Source organism: Alligator sinensis, unplaced genomic scaffold (assembly GCF_000455745.1).
Source record: "Alligator sinensis unplaced genomic scaffold, ASM45574v1 scaffold10_1, whole genome shotgun sequence".
In the NCBI taxonomy this organism is placed as follows: domain Eukaryota; kingdom Metazoa; phylum Chordata; order Crocodylia; family Alligatoridae; genus Alligator; species Alligator sinensis.
Genome location: NW_005842169.1, coordinates 1,275,348 through 1,297,778, shown reverse-complemented (window position 1 = coordinate 1,297,778; position 22,431 = coordinate 1,275,348). Strand labels below are relative to the sequence as shown.

Sequence of the window (22,431 nt, the reverse complement as noted above, 5' to 3'; positions counted from 1 at the left end):
ATGAGCTATATCCAAGTACAGAAAAAAAAACAACAATATTTTATTTATAATCTTATTTTAGTGTTTGAACTACAAATTCTGATTCTAGAATTGTTTAAAAGATCATGGGTTTTATAGATGTTCACAAGTAAATTAATTTCTTGGATATTTTCTTTTTTTTTCTTCTTCTTCTTTCACAGAATGGTCCTCTTGGTAAATACAGAACAGGTCATTACATGAAAAAAAAAAAAGTTGTTTTTTGTTTTTTTTCCTTATTCTTCCTTATAAATCTACCCCTAATGCTCCACATCCTGTTGAACCATTCAAGAAGGGCATGAGGAAAGAAAAATGAAACAGAAAAAAGAGACAAAATAGACCAAATCTCACCACTAGAATTCACCATAAAAATTCTCAAAGTGTAACAGAATTCATACAAAATTTCCTAGACCAGTCTTTTAGGGAATCAAGAACTTCTATGAAAAATATGGCCAATGGGGGTTAGAGTAGGTAGGGGAAGGAGGAGGAAAGGACTTGGGTAAATAAGTGCAGCAAAACAGGTTTTGAGGAATACACATAATTTTGTCTGCTTTAGATCACAATAGAATTTTTAATAAATAAATTTCTTTTTTTTTTGTAAAGACACTTTTTTGAAACAGTAGATTTAGCCCAGTCATTTGTGTCATTTGTTTTATAAACCGTCTTTTTTGTCCCCTCCCACCCCATAACTTCATAAATGTTTCAGATCTGAGTCTCTTGTACATTGTCTTTAGAGTTCATTCGGATCAATAACGGTTCATGCACTGAACTGTGTATTGAATTTATTGTGTTAACTGTTGTTGTGTGGTTAAAAGGAGACTTATAAGAGTTATAGTGATTTAAGTGCTCATGCTCTATTGCTGGCATGGGCAAGTGACTCTCTATGGGTGTGTCACCTGTAAGCTCATCATCCACATTAATAATCTCTACAGTCCTTGTTGGAGCATGGTGGTTCTGCCGGTGATGCTGTTTCCTCATTTTGTAGAAAATTACCAACATCACAGCAGCCATGAGGGTGATAGCCACAAAACAACCAATTATGATTTTGGTAGTCTTCATAACCTCATCTATTCCTGGAATCCCATTGTTTGGGTCCGTCACTGGGATGGTGTACGTTTTTTCTGTTGACCTTGTGCTCTGTGGAGTGAGAGAGGTTGTCATGTTGGTGGTCTCCCAGTCAGTAACTGGCGTTGGCCCGACCTGCTCCGTGGTCCGTGCCTCATCCTGAGAAGGTTCCACAGTCTCTACTGTGACAGTTGAAAAGTATGTGTAACCATTTTCCACTGCAGTCACATTAAGCGTGGCAGAAGCTGTGGTATTTCCAACAGAGTTACTCACCATGCATGTATACAAGCCCGTGTCTTGCACGGTCACCTTTGTAAAATTTAATGTGCCATCACTAAGCACAGAAATCCGAACTCTGTATGCCCCGTGTGTCATAACTGATCCATTTGGAGTAATCCAAGATACAGAAGTCAGAGAGGTCGATGCTCGGCATTTCATCTCTGCAGCCATGCCTTCTGTGACGTTGAGGTCTGCTGGTGGCTCCACTATCACTGGAGCATAGCACGTGAAGTAATTCAGGTCCAGCTCACCAATGTACCTTCCTTTCAAGTTAGGAGGTGTGTGGCAACGGGCACAGCATGCAGTGTTGGAGGGTGCTTTGTCTTTAATCCACCAACTGAGCCAAAGAATGTCACAGTTGCAGTTCCAAGGATTGTGGTGCAGGTGAATCCTTTCTAGTCGGAGTGGTGTGAAAAGGTCATGAGGCAGTAGCGTGAGATTGTTGTGTGCCAGATTGATCTCTACCAGTGACTGAAGGTTATCAAAGGCATTCCGTTCAATCACTTGAATCTGGGATTGTATCATCCACAATTTTTGAAGATGCATTAATCCTTGGAAGGATCCAGGCCTGATGGAAGATAGATGGTTCCCAGAAAGATCTAGCTCATCCAGTTTTACAAGCGGTGTAAGGTTAGGGATCTCCCGAAGGTTGCACATGGCAAGGTTCAAATATCTCAAATTGGACAAACCTTCAAAGGCACCTTCTGAGATGTATGAAAGCCTTTTCAATTCACCCAAATCCAACCTACGCAGGGAAGGGATTCTGTTAAAAGCATAAGAAGGGATGCTCTCAATTGGGTTGTTTCTCAACCAAAGCTCCTTCAGTTTTGACAGGTATACAAAAGCCCCATTAGGGATGGTGGTAAGACGATTGTCAAAGAGTTCCAAAGTGTTGAGATTGGCCAGACCATTGAAGGCCCCTATTTCAATTGTTCTAATGTGATTCCTGCTTAGCTGCAAGATTTCTAGGTGCCTCAGATGTTTGAAACTATTCACCTTAATGATTTGAATCTGGTTTTCATGAAGATTCAGTAATCGTGTGTTGGTAGAGATACCGTCTGGGACATCTCTCAGATTCTTCCGCACGCAGATCACTTTGCTGAACTGGTTGCTGCAGGAGCAGACAGAAGGGCAAGTTTGAGCCCTTACTAGACCAGCCACCACAAGTAGTTGAAGAGCCAATAGCACCACAAGCAGGGGGTCAAATAGGGCCCTGTTAAACCTAGGACCTATCATTATCTGCTGTGGATGTAAGGTCATCTTGTTCAACATTCATAATTTATTTGGTGTTGGTCCTTCTGGAGTTTGAATAGTCTGCAAGAAAGAAAGGAAGGGGGAGGGAAGAACGTTAAATAAATACCAAATATTAATATTAGCTGATAAAAATTCTCAGTGCTTTTCAGTCAACCCTGCCTGTTCCATTAGATATGGGTTTTGGTGTTTGCAGCTTTCCACCCAACAGCGCAAGCTACAACTTGCATTTCAATTTAGCACCTTCAGAACATAAGCCATGCTTCATTTCAAGTTATAAATGCTTGTAACAGGATGGCAGGTAAACTGCAACACCTACCAGTACCTAAGAGAAACACACTGTAGGTCTAGAAGGGGAGCCCAGAGAACCAATGACAAGACCCTGAAGAGACAGACAGGCAACAACAGTAAAGAAATTATCTAAGTACCAAGTATTTTAAAGCAGAAAAAAAAAAAAAAACAAACAGAAAAAAATCCCAAAACCTCAGGAGCAAGATAAGGCTTCACCTTTTTGAACCTTTAAGCCTGTGTGAATGTGAATGCAGGTCTGGGGCCATATTGCAAATGAAGCTTTTACTGTTGAATGTAGATCATGAAAATGTGAGTGCAAGATCTTTCTTATTTAATGGAAGCAAATACAAAAAAACCCAAAGCTTTGTGTGACCTGCTGAGCATCAGCTCTCCCCCACCGTTAAACAGCCTCATCCCATTTCACGATATTTCATCCTCTATTCTCGTGTTTGGCAGCAGCAGCAGAGAAACACTCATTAGTAAATGTGTGCTGAACACAGAAATAAAGAATAGCTGTTTAAACTCGGAAAAAAATATCTCAGTAGCTGCAGGGTTAGCAATGTCACTGCTACCTCTAAAAAAATTTCCTACAGATCTTAGTGCAAGGAAGAACAGAGGGAAGACCTTTACACTCTGCAAACGATCATTACCATTAAAAGACTTTCAGTGCTGATTCATCTGTAGTAGTGCCTAAATCCACCAGCCCTGGGTTCATTTTCAATCTGCTGCTCACTGCAAGGTCCCTCTGCTGTAGAGATTAATGAAATTTCCTATAAATCAGCCAAAAGTGAAGTCTTATAAATTACAGCAAGCTCGAAGCACATTTATAACCCAGAGCACCAAGATGCATAATACATGTATTCAGTAGAACAAAATACTATCAGCCAAAGGTTACTATTATTTCCATTTTTGTTTCATTTTGTACTAAAAAGATATCCTACTTTTTAAACTATGGTAAGGGATAATACAATAGAAAGTAAAAGAAAAAATACTATGTTGCGCATTGGAGCAGATCATTTAATGACAGACTTGTTATAATTATACATTCAAAGTACATGGACGGTGCATCTACATGTCATCCTACGGAAATGGAGTGATGCACTATGCCACTGTATGGCATGCTATGCTGATGTACTGTTCACGTGGGTCTACACATGATCGGCAGCTATGTCACCATAGCGGTGCACTCTCCTGAGCACCACATATACGGTGCAGTATGGGCAGTTACTGCACTGTGCTTTAGTACTTCCAAAAGGAAATAAGAAAGCATGGCATCGTAGCAATGTTGCTGTATGGTGATGTGTAAATGTGCCCATATTTATGGATGTGGTTTGGTACTCTTGGTACTAACTTTCTGTTTTAGTTTAGAATTAGAAAGAGTTTTCATTTGAACTTTTAAATCTTTACTGCAGAGGCAGCATGGATTAATGGTTAAAGTTCATCACTGGAAGAGCTGGGCTGTTGTATTTACTCTTTGTTGTTTATAAGACACCAGTCATTGTAGTATCTATTCAAGAAACTGGCACCTCTGCCTTTTGCAACCTTGGGCAACGTCTTTCTGTGTCTATAAAAATCAAGTCAGCGTTAATACTAGCTTCACAGAGGGAAGGCAACATTTAATTAATCAGGCATGATTCTGATCTTACACTGTTGTATAAAAGAAGTAAATCTGGTGAGGTCAGTAAGGACACAATGGTTTGAAAGCAATAAAAGCATAAACAGGCTTTTATTATTGATAACGCTAAGATCTTTGAATGGATTTTGCTACAAACTGAATGCCATGATTCCTATTTTGAACAACTAAGCAACATTTTAAAATATTTTTCTATCATTTTATTTTGGTGTGTTTAATTAATGCATTCTTTAAAATGTATCCTTTACGTATCTGGCATAAATGATACATCCCATTAGCAAGTAATAAAACAGGTAGTCATTGAACCACTTCCCCCATGCAGTAGTACAATTCTCTTGACTCTACTGCAGTTAAGAACAGAGTTTATTCCACTGCAGTTAAGTTCTAAGTTGTCGAGTATCGTTGTATATTTGGAATGGTTTGTAGTTGGGAGATCCATCTGCATCCAGCAGATCCACTTCCACCCTTTCTCTTTGTTGCCTGTTGGTTAGAATACTTAACTGGGAGATGAGATACCTGAGTAACAATCGCTATTCCAGTCCATGAGTATGTCTTGCAAAAGTGAAAGTATCAACAGGGCCTAAATGTGATACTACTTTGTGCTGCTTGAGTCCCTGAAAAACTGTGTATTGGGGGGGGCGGGGGAGGGGGGGATGTGGCAACATGAGTTTATATAGTCTCAGGCACAGAAAGACACTGATCCTGTATCTCTTGACTACCATAACTACTACTGGTAAAAGGGGAACAATTTCCTCCTCCTTGTTTCTACCCCTTCATTTCCTTTGCATTTATTAACAGTATCCAGAGCGATCTTTTTCCCACTTCAGGTTGAACATTTTGTTTGACCACCTAATTGTCTTTTTTTCTTCTCTGTTATGGTAACTGAAATTGAAATATTTTTCCCTAATATTTCTCTTTAACTACTGAACCAAAATTCACTTATTCATAGAGCCCTAATGCTCACGTTGGCATTACAGGCCAAATAATCCTGTGACATTTATCTTTACCTTTACCGTTTATGTCCTGCACCAAGCATATTTCATTCAGACTTAAGCCTGAGGGCCATGCTCTATGAAGTCACCATAAATAATTGTTCTCTACCTGTTATATATGTGTACATTTTCATCCCATCCTACTATTTGCTCAGTTAACTGGATACCTTAAACATACATATTCAAAATCAAGATGGCCACTGCAAGAATGACAGGATAAAGAAGAAAATTTGGAGGTATTTTCATGTGTATTTTTGTGGGGGGATGCTCATTTTATCTCCCTGTGTATCTAAGATTTTATTTTGTATTTTAGGAGTATAAGTACAAAAGATAAGTAAGAAGTCTCTAGTATCTTACTGAGTATATGTGTGGAGTTTTAGCTTTTATAGCTACTATTTGATTTTATTTTTGGACTTATTTATATAAGTATTTTTCCCCATCTCTAGTAATGCATGATATAAAATTCCCTATATCAGCATAAGTCCAGTCTAATTAGGCTTTGTGCCATTGAAGTGTTAGGGAGGGCAAGCTAAAATCCAGTCTCTTCAAATGTGAGGTTGATGCTGCAGATTAGCCACCATAACCACTGCAGTCTAACCAGGCAATAGGGTGCTCAAGATTTCCCTTTGCAGTACACATGGGTTACAAATAGTCTTTCTTATTTGGACTGTGGTTCCCCCTTTCACTGTGCAGACCATATGCATCAAGGTCAATTACACCCAAAATAATATACTAAAAAATAGCCAGCACTAAAGTAAAATATGAAAAAATCGTTTAAATGAATTTTTAAATTAATTAGCTCCAGCCTTAAAAATGTGCTGGAAGTATATTTTTAATGGTCCTCACATAAAGACCCATTTTCAGATGTATATTGGGGGATGGGGTGGTGCTAGTGCTAAGGCGCACAGTTAACAGCCCAAAGATTGCAAATTTGAAGCCATAGCAGAAATGCTAAGGGCATGGCCCTGTCATATTCCAACAAATCTGTTAAATTCCTTATTACAAAGACATGGAAAAGGAATGATGCATATTCTCACAATTCAATCTCTCTTTTTTTTTTTTTTGCTGGCAAAATATAAAGGTTTGGCTTTATAGATTTAATTTATTTATTAGATTTATATAGCACATTTCCCAAAAGAGACTCAGGGCAGCTTACAATAAAAGACAAACTAACTTATAAAAACACATATAAAATATTAAATTATATAGAAGGTATATAATAATAGCTCCCTAAAGAACACCCCAGCTTAACCTGGCTTGCTAAATGCCTGTTCAAATAAAACAGTTTTCATTGCTTCCAGATGTCCTGGATCGGGTTCTGATGACCCACAAGATAGAACGAGTTCCAAAAGCATGACTTCCTATGCAAACTTGATACACAGATGATACTTGCAGATGGTTCCTCTTATTGGATCTTAGGGATCAAGATGGAACACAAAAGAAAATGAGATAGGTATGTAGGTGTGTAGCACCAAGACCCAGGCCTTACAGGTCAAACCCAGTTCCCTGAATTCTTTTCAGAAAGTTATTGGGAGCCAGGGCAGGCTCTGGAGCACTGGACTAATGTGTTCTTGGTGACCCAGGCCCATCACAAGGTAGCTGCCACATTATGCACTAGCTGTAGCTTTTGGCCAGGCGTCAAGGACAGCCCCACATACAGCATTTTGCAATGGTGTAGTCTCAAGTTTAAAAAAGCATGGATGATAGTGGTCAGATCAAAATCTGAAAGAAATATTCCAAGTCTTTTCACCAGATAGAGTTGGTGAAAGATGTTCTTAACTACTACCACAACCTGGAGATCTAGATACAACAAAGGATCCAGCAGCACCCCAAGACTGCAGAATTAAGTGAAAGGGGGACTAAATCCCACCAGTGATGAACATCCTTATCCCCACCCCCCACCAAGTCATGAAGATTGCCAACAATCATCATATTTGCCTTGTTTGGTTTCAGCTTTATCTGGTTCACCTGGATTCAACCCCCAACTGTAGCCAGGAACTGGGTAATAACAAAGACTGTGAGGCTCACATGAGAAAGAAAAATAAAGACAGGTGTCCAAAACTCTGTACTGTCTTTTCTAGGGGCCTCATATGCTCATTGAACAAGAGGTGACAAGAAACCTATGGGACAACAAGTAAGGTCTGGAGAGGATGACAAGCACATTTACCCATCACTACCCTCTGGGATCTCTTTATTAGGAAAGAGCAGAACTAATTAAGAGTGGTTCCACCAGGTTGTATAAACTTTTTATCAATAATTCCATCACAGGGCAGTGAAAGATTCTAGTATGATTAACAAGGCACAATTTCCTTTTTCAGTTTCCAAGAAAATTCAAACAAAAACAGCACTTGTGGACAGTCAACAAGCTTCTTTCACTTCCCTTGATTACTCTTTACTTCCAAGATATTTTTGCCTAGCAACACATGTACAAACAACACAACTCAATAGTACTAGTGTTTATATTTAAAATTCAATGTAAAATATTGAGAATGCTGTTCAATTAAGTTCAATTCAATTCCTATAAGTTAGAAAATGATTAGATTATGTTTGCCTGCATAACCTTAACTCTACCCTTTGGATTTATGCATTACATAAGGCACTCCTTGATAGATTTAAGGCACTCCCCAATAGACTTGAGGCACTACAGAAAAATAATAAAGTAATTCTTCTGTTGCAAAGAACTCGGAAAGATCACAACAAGTCAAAATGTTTTAACTCTATGGATTCCTATTTGAATTGCTGAGTTTTTCTACTGAATTATGTTTGTACACCTAACAGTGCTAACATTGAGCGTCACCCCACAGAATCCTTTAAAAGATCTCAAAACACTTCAGGGTGCTATGGCACCCTGCCTAGGACTCGTTGGCCTATATCCAAAAAGTTGTTTGATATCACACAATTGTGTCATCATTAATGTAAAGCCTGATCAAGCAAAGGAGTATTGAGTTCACTTTTCACAACTCAGTCACGTGTGCATGCACTGGAGAAAATCATGGCCACTTCACACTTGCCCTTCTGATGCAAGTAAGGAAAATTACTTTTCAGAAGGCACCTATTTGTCTCTTTAAAAAAAAAATGGTTAGCCTTGGGATCATTGATGTGGCTGCACTGCATGGAACTGAGCAGGAAATGGAACAATAAAAATGTCCAAATCCAAGGCTGACTTTAAACACAAGTGACTTGTTTGACACCTTTCCAGGGACTCTTCATAACCTCAGCAACTCATATTGATTCTCATCTGGCATCAACATTGGCAGATAAAGCCAGAATTTTTTAATCTACCCTCCACAAACCATGAACGTAACCTAAAACAGGAAACTGAAACAGGCAAAAAAAATCCTGGTATCTACACTGACACTAAGGTCCTGGTAGGAGAGTTCCATGGGGCTCATATATCCTCAGATGACATTGGTTTTGTAGATGCTACAGATGCGTCTTCCCAGATGGTTGTGAAGAGTTTGGTTGCAATCAAGTAATCACGTATTCATTCATCCTAGCCTCCCTCAGCCTTCATTCCTGTCATCTTCACCCCGTTTAGTGTGAAGATGACAGGAATGTCCATGGGGGAGTGGCCTTCCATTTCAGAAAAAAAAACAAGTCCTTCACTTTCAGTTCCTCACCCTACACAGTACAATGATACTGTTCTCTTGTCGAGATGCACAAACAAGCTATACCCTTATTAAAGTACTACTTTAAGCATGATACTGCATCAGTTCATGGATTGGGTTAAAGTACTATCTTTTAGGTCTTCCCAGCTTGTATTTCTAATTGTATATTTTCTTTTTTCTCATAGATTTCTTTCTAAATTCCCCCTAGTAATGTCTTCACAGTACAGGTTATATTTACAGCAAAAACCTTTTCACTGAATGGCTAATACATATGATTTTCCCCCTTTTAAACACAGCTTTTTCTTTACACAGCTATGGGACTTTAAAAGGCTCAACAGCAGTTTGGGGAGCCATTGTGATAATGTGTAACAGCCTAGGTGGTTTCAGAGCCTAACAGCTTCTATCTGTTTGCTTTTTATTTTACTTTTAGCTAACATAGTGGTAGGTAAAAAGTTCTATATAAGCTGCTTTGCAGAATGAACAGCTCTGCTTATGCACAGGACCAGATGAAGGTGAGATACCAGCAATCCAAGCTCCCTTTTCCATCCCTGTTTCTCTTTTCCCCCTCATTGGAAAAATAGGGGATAACAACTTATCTGATATTTTTTGTTTCACTGATCATTGGGTGAGGGGAAAACAACCTTATTCTATTAACCAACACGGCTTTCAAATATTCTAGACATTTTTAATTTGCATGTTCAGGATTTGGGAAGGCTGCCAAAAGAAAGGAATCCACATTTTACCTGGAATCCAGTTTTTTGGAATCCCTACCTTGCAGTATATAGGAATAGCCTAATGAGGCCCTTGTTACACATTCATTTTATGTAGTTCCTGGAGCTCTTAACCTCTTGACTGTCCACACATTTAGACATGAAAATTCATCTCATGCAACCTTTAGGTATTTAAAGTTATGCCACTCCAGGGCAGTTTTATCTCTGATGCATGTTACCCAGCTTATGTTCCATGAATATGTGACCAATCCCCAGAAATAAGCCACACAAGTTTCAGTCCTCCAGCATCCCAGGATGCAGTGTCCCCTCCCCCCACTCTTCTATTCTGTGTGGACAAATTTTCTACCCCCTGATTGCTACTGCCCAGGGGGTGGTAATGGCTACAAGCCAATTTCTCCTCCCACCCTGCTGCAGAGTTTTTTTTTTCATGCACAGCAGCACACATCTGAATGCTGCCCTGCCCGGCTGGGGCATGAGGATGCTTCAATGCAGGGGCTGCCTGCTGGCTAGCTCCACATTGAAGCACCCTCGTGCCCCAGCCAGCCTCTCCACCAGACATTGAGCCTGGTCAGAACAGCCTTGGGCTGGCAGGCTGACCCCTGGAGCCCCTTGCCAACCAAGGATGCTTTGACTGGGCTCCATAATAAATTCTGAAGCTGATTTCTCCAGAGTTCATTACTCCTGGGTGCATGTTTAAATGGTGCACCTGAAAGCAATTGCACAGGTAGATGTGACCACTCAAGGTAACACTAACACTGATCGACATTTCAGAAGCGTAAACTATAATCTGTAACAAAACCCTAAGAGTAGCAAGTGTGGAAATCCACTGCTTTGTTGTATCACCTATCAAGGAGTGCTGGTGGGACAGGTAGGTTAGATAATGTATTCCTTTCCATGCCTTCCAGTCCAATCCTACTGAATCTTTATCATATACTTGAGCTACAGTGGCTATATCTACACAAGAAGCTGCATGTCTATAGTGATGATCTATGGCAATGCAGCTCATTGCTATGGCAACATAATGTTGGTGAGCATGAACTGTGACACTGATGCTACTGCACAGTAGGGTTGGAAACAACCTATGCACTACCTTAGTTTTGCTTTAGCTAAAACAAGTACTAAATGACTGTGCAGTAACAACTGCACATCCAGAAACGTGTAGATGTGCCCTTGTGTAGCACACTCACCTAAGATATATAAATGTGATTGGAGAAGGTCATCCATATTAGATCCCCATTGACTTCAGTGGAGTTTGACTATCTTTTTTTATAAAGATAAATTGCTTTATTTCATAAGCATTCTGGGTGAGCAAGGGTCCTCGACTTCTCTACTACACTTTCTTATTTTTGTTTTTTACCCTCACATTCACAATGAGCACAAACTATGTCCAAGTATTTACTTTTCTGAATAGGCAGTTTGTATAGGCGAATTCTAGGGTGAATGCTACTATAACTGTCTGGTGTGTGTCTGTTTTTGAGTATTCTGTCTTAATCTGTTTTAACTTTCACTTTGTGTCCCTTGTTATTGATCCTAACATTTGTGGATTTCAGGAATCAAAGAGAAATTCAGGGACCATCAGATAAGAGATAAATTAAACAGGGAAAGCAAAGACTTATATATTTCTCTAAGACCATGTCTACAAGAGACTGTCACTGTGCAGTCATCTAGTATGTGTATAAACAAGTACTAAATGATTGTGCAGTAACCCATGCTACTGCACAGCAGTGCTGGCAAATGCCTTTTTTGTGATGCTGACTGTGCAGTAACCTGAGAGTAGTGCGTAGTACCGTCATATCACTGTTTCTGCCATGCAACGCTACAGTGCAGTAGTCTTGGGCTAATGCACAGACAGCATCTCATGTAGACACAGCCTAAGCGTTATAAATATATACTAGGAAGATTGGTCATTTTCATTGTCCGCCTATATACTCGGCCTACATTAAGAACAAATCTGTACTATAAAATAGACTCTATGGGTGTTTATACACATGTTCCAGGAGCGGGGGGCGTGCGGCCACGTTAATTAAAGCAGCTCCAAGAACCACTCTAATTAAAGCATCCAGAGTATCTCATGTATCAGTGCTCCTGCACTTCAAAATGCTGCTCATTGAATGAGCTTTAGATAAAGCACCACTGCTGCCATTTTGAAGTGTGGGGAGGCTGATACATGAAACGCTGGAGGCTGCTGGAGCACAGTAATTACCATGCTCCAGCAGACTTGATTAATTGAATCAGCTCTGACACACTGTAAGTATAGTGCATCGGAGCAGCCTCACTGCTTGTGTATAGGTGCCCAGTGGCCCTAATCTCACCACTGAGGGTTTTTTTTCATAATGGGGCTAATCAGAGTCATTTAGTACCTGCCCAGTAAGAGCTGAACTAAACTCAATTTACTGATGCCACAAAACTTTAATGACAGACTTGATTTGTCTATACAGAGGCACTTAAGAATATTAATCTGAATTAACTTTTAATGTGGATTTTTAAAACTGCTTTAAATGATCTATATAGATTCTCTTATTCAGAATTAATGTAGTCTTAATTTGATTTAGCTTCATTCATGAGTTAAACTACATCAAATTGTGCCCACTTGAATTCTAAATAAGGATGTCCACACAGAAATGCAATGAAGTTCAACTAATCCACTGTAGAAATATTTCAGATTAATTTCTCCAAATGTCCACATGTAGACAAACCCTAGGTATTGTTTCATATTCTGTACTGGCCCAAGCAAGATTCAAACCAATTGCTTGTAGCTTAAAGATTTCCTACCTGGCCTCTTGGGTTACTCAAGTCATACTTTTCCTACTTCAACAATTTTATTGATAAGACACAGCTTTTCTGAAAACTTCTTTTCTGTTTTTATATTCTATATTCTCCTAGGCAGATATTTATGAGGAAGGACACCTGGATATCAAAACAGATAATTACACTGAAGAGTCTTGCAATAGTCCTGACACCAGCAAGCTTGTAATTACTCATACTAAGATGTTAGTACACCCCATGCACCAACTGTAACATGAATGAAAGTCACAGAAATACCTCCTTGATGCCACTCTCTCCGCAAAAAAAAATAAAAAATTATCAACCGGTAATGGTTAAGCTGCAATTTCTCTATACTTATTAATGAAACTTTTTTATGCCTATTTTTATTTTACAGTAATGATACAAACATATTTCTGGAATAGTTTCTTGGAAGATATGTGAGTAACTTAGCCAGCCCCAAATAAATGTGATATGGTAATTTAAACAAATGATCCAAAACATTATAGTTACCACCAGTGTCAATAAATGTGTTTGAACCATTACTCTAGAATTCTGTAGTGCTTTTTATCTTATGAGGTTTAATACTTGTATAGGGCAGATAACTTACAAAGTTGTCAGAGTAATAATACAAACTATTCCAAAAAGTCTTGAAATATCCCACCACATATCCCAAAATATTTTGTGCCTATTAATTCATATAAGTCAACATCACTTTCAGCAAAATTCTACAGTATTTTGAAATAGTGGTGTAAAATTCTACAGCTTCAAACAGTGAAAAACTACAGTGTTTTTGATCATTACTATACTATGTTTTAGTAATAACAGACATTTTAAAGTAATTACATACTCTTGTATGTTTTAGTAATTACAGAAGTTTTACCATTTCCCCAAAAATGTAAAATAAACATATGGAAAATCCTATCCTGGACCAAACCAGAAGGCTTTTGAGTCATAAAATCATAACAGTACACTATGCTGTATGTAACGGTGATATTCAGATACTTAAGGATAGTTTCAGACTATTCTGGCCTTAAATAAACCTTTTTCCTAATAGCTCTTCTCAATACTACAGGTTATCTTGTGTTCTGAGGCATAAGTCTAAAACATGTATATGTTGTGACATGTGGCATGAGTCAAAAACATAACTGTAATCCACAGAAATACCCAATATTTTTATTTTTGAACCTTCATGACCTCTTTTCATATTGGGCTATATATTGGAACGCTTTCAAACAAACTTAGAAAGAGACCAAAATTTTGAAGGCTGATATTGATTGGTATTCATATTGATACTGTTTTACAACTACTATGAACCAGTAGTACATTGTGGGTGTGTTTACGCATACTTTTATGCATGCCTAAACTTAATGCACATTTGCCTAATGTGCATTAAGGTGATTTAGGCACATGTCTACACCTACAAGTGCTAAGGTGCATTAATGCAGTATGCGGATCGACTTGGGACTAAAGTTAGTCCCAAGTCAGTCAACATACACAGCATTAATGCGCCTTAGCACATCTACATGTGCATAAAGGCACTTCAGCTATTTGTGCCTAAATTTGATACTTGCTTTTGCAGGTATCAAATTTAGGTGCAACTAGCCAAAAATCACAATATTTAAGGTGCATTAAGAGTGTGCACGTGTAGACCCACACCCTTAGTTTGCCTTACAAATGTCTAATGAACCTTAAATCGGCATGTATAGACATGCCCTGCATGTATGATTCAATAGAAGACATATTTATATCACTTCCCTGGCACTCTCAAAAACCATCAAGAAGCATGCTCTGCTGCCAAAGCCGAGGTAGTTGTTGAAGAATATTCATCATCTTCCTGCTTTTTTGAGATGAGACAGTCAGAAGTTTTCATTAAGGGGGAGTCAAAATTAAAAATCCACTCCAAACATAGAAGGAAGCAAAAACACCTGTTAAAGGAAGAAACTTTATAAAATGCAAAACAGAATTTAGAAAAAAAAAATGCAGGGAGAGTAACAAGGACCTTGCTGAAAAAGTCTTCTAGTAATAGATGAAGGGAGAAATAGGAATACATTACAATTTAAATTAAAAAACCTTCCCCACTATGTTATACCAGCAAGCTTCTTCTGTGCCACACTGTTATTATGGGCATATCAGTAACTGGGACAGTTTACACATCCCCGTAGGTATTCCAGTTTTCTAAATTGTATTGACATGTAAAAGGCATATGGGAAAGAGCAAGAGAAAGAAGTCCTCCTATTTTTCAAGTCTAGAGTATATTGTGTTGAACAGGAGACTTGCTGAATAATAGTGTTTCATTACCTTGGTGACTACAGGCTGCATCCATCTAGTATGCATTTTAGAGGGAGAATATCAAGGAAACATATTCAGTTAATAACACAAAACACACTGAAGCATGAGAGTCCATTTTGCATTATTTCATTTGCAGGGGCTAACTGAGTCCAAATGACTCCCTCATTATGTTAATAAACAAAAAGGCAGGAAGAAATAGAGACAAGAGAGAAAAGGTAAGGCTCTGAATAGCCTGGAGTCCAGCAAATGATGGTTAAACTTCTTGTCCTTGGTAACTATGGAAACCCCTTAAGGTAAGAGTGGAACACAGACATTTTGTGGTCTGCAATTTACAAGCTGTTTATTTAATTATGAAGGAATATGAAACTGTTAGGGGCAATGCAATTATCGTACTGTGATAGCATTCTGGATACAACAAATTGGTGCAGCAAAATAAGAAGTTAATTTTTTGGAAAATTACTTGTTTTATTGGAGTTTCATGCAACCACAACACATTGTTTTTTACTGGTATTTGAGAGTTTCTTTTCCTAAAAGGTGCAAGAAGCCAAAATTAGCAATATGACATTTTGCAATAACATCCTTCAGCAGAATCATAGCAATTAAGTCCTTTCTGTGCCCAGTGAACAAAACCAAGGTCAGACTGTATTTTCAATTAAACCCTAGGTGTTACCAATGTGCAGCACAGCCAGAATAGCAGGCACATTATTACTAAATCTATCACTGTTGAGCAATGAATAGGTCAGAGGTGCTCCTGAACACGGTATTTGTACACCTTTGAATATTACACCTGGGAAAATGTTTCAAATCAATTTAGGAGGTAGCAAATGAAATAAAATTAAAAGTGAAGCTATGTGACGACTCAGGGGCAATAAAAACTGCCTATAAGTATTTGTACATGTGAACAACAAACTTTGACCTGATACCGCTGTCACTGTGAGTATGTATGGATATAATATCTGAAATGCCCTTTGAAGGCAATGGGAGTTTGGCTGCACTCCATAGCACCCTTGATGAAAGAGTCACAATTGCATAACAAATAGTATTTTAGCCTCACAATATTCCTCAGGTTAGTAATATCTTTATTTTATAACTGGAAAAATAAGTCACAGAGAAATCAAACAGTATGGCCTAATTAACACAAGGAATCCCTGATATAATTAGGACATCCTGATTTTCATTCCAACTAGATCATACTTCATCCACATTCAGTTGTCAAATGAAGTGGTAGAAAGCCTACATCTAATGATATTTAAAACTAGATTGGAGAAAACATTAGGAAAAAAGCATTAATGGCAGTGTTAGTGATGCTGTAGCTGGGATGGTCCAAAAATTATGTAAGAAGCAAGGATTTATTAGGGTGATATTTTTATTGGACCAACAGTACAGTTGGGATAGAGTTAGATAAGGTTTCAAATACAAGATATTTCATTTTTTTTACTATACTGTGTTGGCTCTCACTGCTCAGCTATTCAGTTGGTCTAATAAAAGATATCACTCTAAGAAATCCTTTCCTCTTACAAAAAAGCATTAGAACATTTTCTATGTGGCTTCTTATACTCTCATTACCAGAGTATGAGTGCCTTGAAGTAGTGTATTAAGAGATGTGACTATCATGTCTCCCAGTGACAGCAGTATCAGATCAAAGTGTGTTGTTCACATGAACAAGTACTTATAGGCATTTTTTATTCCCCCTGAGTCATCACATAGCTTCACATCATGTGCAGTTTGTTCTCTCTTTCATCCTCTCACCCTAGGAAGGCCAGCATGTTCAGAACAGTGTTCTCTTTTGGTAGGAATGTACAGGTTTATGTACATATTGCAATGATTATGTTAAGGAAGGCAAGTCTGAAAAAAACTGTGTCTTGCTAAGTAGAGGATGGTGACTGTGACAGGTTTTAGTTTCTCTGGAAGTTCATTCCTGAGTCTTGAACTCATCCCTGTTTCTTGTCCAGAGAAATTTTACCATTATGGTAAAAAAGATATGTTGTGTCCCAGGAAGTGGGTTTTAATCCCAAAGTTTTAGGTAATCTTTTATATATCTGGGTGTCAGACCCAGATTGATGGTGCACAATGAACAATAAAGTCAAAGATCTGTAGGGCAGAGCCATTGTATCATATGAGAGCTGAAAGCAGGTTGGATGTAAATAGTGTGTATCGCTGCACTGTAGAGTACCTTGCAGAGTTTCCTAAAAGCTCACAATTTCATGCTCGAGTATACTGCATTACTGCAGTCAAGAGATGATAAAAGTGTGAATAACTGAGACAAGCTTGTCATCTGCTGGGATAGAATAGTTTCCTAGACAACTGAACATAGAAGATGTCAGGGCTGGTCATCAAAAAGGAATTTAAGAGCCCTTCTAAACTACAAACTGAATTAACCAATAGCGGTTGTGCATCTTCAACCCAAAGAAAATGCACTATGGCTGCAAACTCTCAAAATGCTTTCTTCTTCCCATGAACTTCCAATCTATATTGCTTGTTTTCAGCTTTAACCAGTTGTTCTTTATCCATTAGCTGATCTCATCCAAGTACTGTACTGAGCTAGCTTGATGATTGTGATGAGGTCAAGATGAACAATATGTAGAGAGCTGTGTGTCACCTGCTTATTGCTACAGGCACTTAAGTTGTTATAATCTTAGAAGCTCAACTAGTGGCTGCTATTCATGTTGAACAGAATTGGAGAAAAAAATCATCTTATGTGACTCAATGATTGGCAGTGGAAGAATTTCACATTACTGCTATTTAGGGGGCATCCTGCTAGGAAGCATTTGGTGAATTCCTACCACAACTAGTAAAAACAGTATCGTATACCCTAGGGAGTAATCCTGCATTAGCAGGAGATGAACTAAATAAGTGGGTTGCAAATTTTTCAGAATTTTAAGAATGTGTGTGTGTGTGTGTGTGTGTGTGTGTGTGTATACACTGGTTATATACATTTTTCTGTGTATATATACAGTTTTCTGTTCCCCTCCCCCTTCCCAGTATCATATTTACTCAAATATAAGAAGGTTTTTTCCCCAGTCAACATGGGGGAAAAAAGGTCTCATCTTAGATCTGAGTACTGGCCTGGAGCAGGTAGCTCCAGTTTCAGTCCTGGAGCTGCAGCAAGAGCTACCACAGGAAGTAAGTGTCGTGAAGTACAGGTAGCATAGGGAGCAGGTGGGGCAGGCAGCAGAGCGGGGCAGGCAGAGACATAGGGGCAGCCATGGTTGCGGGGGGGGGCATGTGGTGGGAGAGAGGCAACAAGGGGTCCAGCACAGATGCAGGGATTGGAGGGCAATGGGCAATTGAGTACATGGTTGGACAGCAGGTGGTAAGGGATAAGGGAGAAGTTGGTGGGGTGCAGGCACTGGGGGATATGTGGCAAAGGGGACAGGTGGCAGAGGACAGGCACAGGCAGGCATGGAAGAGGCAAGGGACAGGGAAAGGAAAGGGGTAGGCAGCAAGGGAGCACATGGTGAGGGGCACATGGCAGAAGGGCAGGCATTGAGGTGAGGCAGGGGGGCTAGAGAAAAAGGGGTGGGAGGGTAGGTAGAGGGACAAGGGACTAGGGGTGGAAGTCTAACCCCTCACTCCCCACTGTTTCTTTCCCCACCACAGTGATGGGGGTGTGGGCAAATTTAATGACAATCCATCTGTAATTAGAATCTATACATGAAAAATTATAACAGATTTATAAATTTCCATTTATAGAATCTACTTATTGGAGGTTTGTCTTAAATAGAAATCTCTCTAGGATTTGTGTGAATTGGGATGGGAAGGTTAGTGGAGGAGGGCATGCGGGATGGGGGAAAGTGGGGTCTGCAGAGGGAATTGTGGGGGCAGGCAGACTCCATGGGGGTGGGTGGGAACCAGAAGGGTTTGGCAGGATTGTGGGGGAATTGGGGGAGCTAGCAGGTTCTGTGAGGGGTTTAGTGGGGTCTGGGAGGATTTGACAGGATCAAGAGGGCTTGTAGGGTTTGGGAGGATGGAAGGCTCTCCACTGGCCAACCAAGGACCAGAGACTATTTTCACCCCCCCCCAGATGAATAACTCCCACCCAGAAAAGCAGCCCCCACTCCATTTCTGCCCACCCCTCCCCTCATCCCAACATGTTTTGATTGCCTCCCAGTAATGGGGGTTTTGGTGGGCTGGGGGAGTAGCTAGTTCATGGAGAGCTTGGAGCTGTTCATTTGGGGGTGGGATGAGGGGCTGTGGGGCCAGAAATCTCCTGGTGCTGGAGGCGAGGTAGGCTTTCCCAGTCCCAGGGCTGTTCTGGGAACTGTACAGAAATTCAATTAGATCAGTCTTGCCAGACCCAATCTAAGTTAGGCTACCTCTGAGATACAGTTAACTTAGATCTGATTGGCCAGTTTTAGACTATTCTAACCTTCCTGAACTTCTGTACAGTTCACACTTAAATTCCCCAGTTAGGTCAATCTAAGTGTAAGGCCCACCACCTGGGCAAACTAAGTTAGACTGGGTGGCTATTTTTAATCCAATCTAACCTCTCCCTAACTTCCCCAAACATCTGTACCCAGCCCTTATAATTAAAAAACCAACCTCCCCCGCAAACAATCAAACAAACAAACAAAAAACCCTGTATCAAACTGCCTACCTACACTGTGGTCAAATTTAGGTTACACAGACAATCTTAATTTTGGCGTTTCCTAACCTTTAAATATTTGACTCTGACATACTATTCTTTAAGTTTAGCTTGTTAGCATTATAACTATATCTATACATATTTATAGCTTTCAGTATGGACTCTTAAGTCTTTCTGCCAAAATTATTTTGTTTAAAAAACCAAGGGCGGTAGCTTAAAATTTGGTTTCTGGGTTCGTACCCTCTAAACTGTGCTCAAGCTTGTGACAAACATATTCACAGACATACACACACGCTTCCAGATCTCCCCAGCTGAAGATTTGTGACTTAGCTCTTTATCTGTATTTGCTACCTCAGGGGATGTTGTAAGGATAAATACATTAAAGATTTTGAGGCATTTGGCTATTACAGTAATGGGGATCATATAAGTACTTAAAATGGATAGATAAGTCTCTAATTCAACCATTGCAAACTCATGCCAGAAAAAACCTTATTGCACCATTATGCATTATAAAGTACATACACATTCTATTCTTACAAAATGAGCTTTGCCTGAGTTGTTCACACCATGTTCACATAGTTCTGTGCTGCTGCAAATGATAATAGCGTTCTTGTAAGTGGTAATGTTCCACTGAAATAACACTTTACAGGGTACATACTTTGTACATAGGTCAGCAATAGAGGTGCTGTTGATACCACATACTGGGCAGCATATAAGCTTGTACATTTAAATCATGAGTGTCTTTTACTATACAATTGGCAGGTCCATGCCCTTTTTCCTGTTATACCTGATGGTGATTATTAAGTGGCAACTATATATAATGTCCAGTCATGAAAGCCTGAGTCACAGAAACCTAGTTTAATTACCTTTAGTTTCTTATTCTTGTTGCTCCCCATAAGTTATTGCTTACCGATACTCACTCTACTCAAGAAAAGTTTAGGAATTCATGAGCTATAACTGCAATAGCAAAAACTACTGGAGACTGTAGTCATGTAGTTCACACTGTAGCCATGAATGAGCAAAGAGGTCAGAAGAAGCGCAAACCTGATTGCTGGACTGGGGCCTAAATATCTAAAATGGATTTAAGCAAAGGCAGAAGTTCAAGGGAGTCTTTTTCCCTATGACTCCATGAAATTTTGGCTAGTTCTCAGTTGCTATTAATTGGTATTTCTCCACTGAAAACAATGAAATTATAATGATTTATAGTGGCTGGGATTTGGGCCCCTTATTATTTTCTTCACTAGATTCACCCATCCTTAATGAATTACCAAAAGGTTCAGACAAATTATTAATAGGAAGCAGCCTTTATAAAAGTTGGCTTCTGCTGTTAAACATGATATGAACACTTTTGTTTTAATTGTGTTTAATTAAGGCGATCTGCAAGCAGATTGCTAAAATGCTGGAAGGGGGATAATAACACATTAAAATGCTTGATTTATTTTTAGTTTGTAAAAATAAACTTTCTAAACTATTTTTTCTCAAATGATAAGTAACTCCCTTCCTCCCACACCTTATTATCATGAGATGCCTTGTTGTAATAATAGCTGAAAAATAATAAATGGCAAGCATAAACCAGGATGAATCAAAAGAGATTCTTATCTGCAGCCTTTATAATGTGTTATGTCTAATTTGGAGGGGATTTAGAAAGCTTTACATTGACTAATAGATAATAATAGCTTGCATTTATACACCATCCTTCATTCTGAATAATCCCTGTCGGCTTTATAAATTTACACTGATAAACAACACATATAGTGTACCATGATCACCTTGTACACCACCAAAATGTAGCTATGTCTGGGGAGAACTTAGCAGGCATTTTATAGTGTACCAATATGTGACATCTTCAAGTCACACTACAAGAGAAAGTTATGGAGATACAGGATAATTCCCAATATTAAAATTTGATCATGGAATTCCCACCCTTTTAGAAATTGCGTTAGCAGACCAAATGTTATGTGGAGAGGGCCACTCACTCACATCTCTATTTAGCACAACATACCATGTCAGGATTAGTGGAGAGGGAAAGGCTCCTTCTACTGAGTCATCAAACTCACTTCTTGCAACCCACTGTGTTTTCCATGGAGAGCTCCCATTAAAAGAAGCACCAGTAATGGGAGTTATGGTGGCACTCATGGAGGGGAAGGGGATAGAAGTGGCCATCAGGGAAGGGACAGGACATAGAGGTTGGTGCTGGCTCAAGTGTTTGCTACTGTGGAAGCTGCAGGAGCTGGTTCTTCCAAATTCAGTGTTGCCATTTCCCAGTGGCAACTAGATTTCATAGCACTGGACAAGAACAGTGCTTGATTAGGGGGCCTCCTCATATTCTGAACTTAACTTGTGGCATGCTTACCAAAAACATTGGCCACTATTGATTTATGAGTATTTACAAAACTGTTTTCTAGCTAATCCCTGATACTATGGCATCTATCATCTTGAACTGGGACATGAGGCATTACTTGAGAAAAAAAAATAGCCATAAGTTATCCTATCTTCTCTTAAAAGTAAAGAAAAATGAAACAGCCTGAAGAAGGGCATTTTGTATCCAAAAACTTCTCTGATATCTTTCTCAATGATATAGTTGTTCCGATAAAACATATTACCAAACACATTTTCTTTCAAGAAAAATGATTCAAGCAGTCAGTCATCATCCAGTGAGTACCATTAAAAATTGTTATTCACCCTCTCATATACCATTAACTGCTGTATGCTCAAAATGTGTGACACTAACACTTATGCAATGGCAAATACTTGGAAAAACAACCACAAAAAAATATGAACGTAGCCAAAGCAAAATTGATCCCTAGCCTTTACAAGCATTTATGGTAGCAACGTTCCATGCAGCTCCTGCATGTCACTGGACTACAACTATCGCTCGGACTACAAGACTGCAGTATACTGTAGTCAGGTAGACCATTGTACTGGT

At 39.1% G+C, this 22,431-nt stretch overlaps 1 protein-coding gene across 7 annotated transcripts in view; it reads right to left on the bottom strand.

Moving 5' to 3' along the window:
- Positions 1-471: 471 nt before the first annotated feature.
- The window catches only part of LRRC4C (leucine rich repeat containing 4C), a 262,284-nt gene continuing 240,324 nt past the window's right edge, over positions 472-22,431 (bottom strand). For 4 of the 7 annotated variants that reach the window (XM_025206696.1, XM_025206697.1, XM_025206698.1 and 1 more), the window contains 2 exons: positions 3,552-3,649; positions 472-2,673 (listed from right to left, as the gene is read on the bottom strand). In XM_025206696.1, coding sequence (XP_025062481.1) covers positions 718-2,631 — 1,914 coding nt within the window. In that variant the 5' untranslated portion in view covers positions 2,632-2,673; positions 3,552-3,649 and the 3' untranslated portion in view covers positions 472-717. Of the gene's footprint in view, positions 2,674-3,551; positions 3,672-22,431 lie in introns of all 7 variants that reach the window. The other 3 variants (XM_006025853.2, XM_006025855.2, XM_025206700.1) reach the window with 2 other exon arrangements.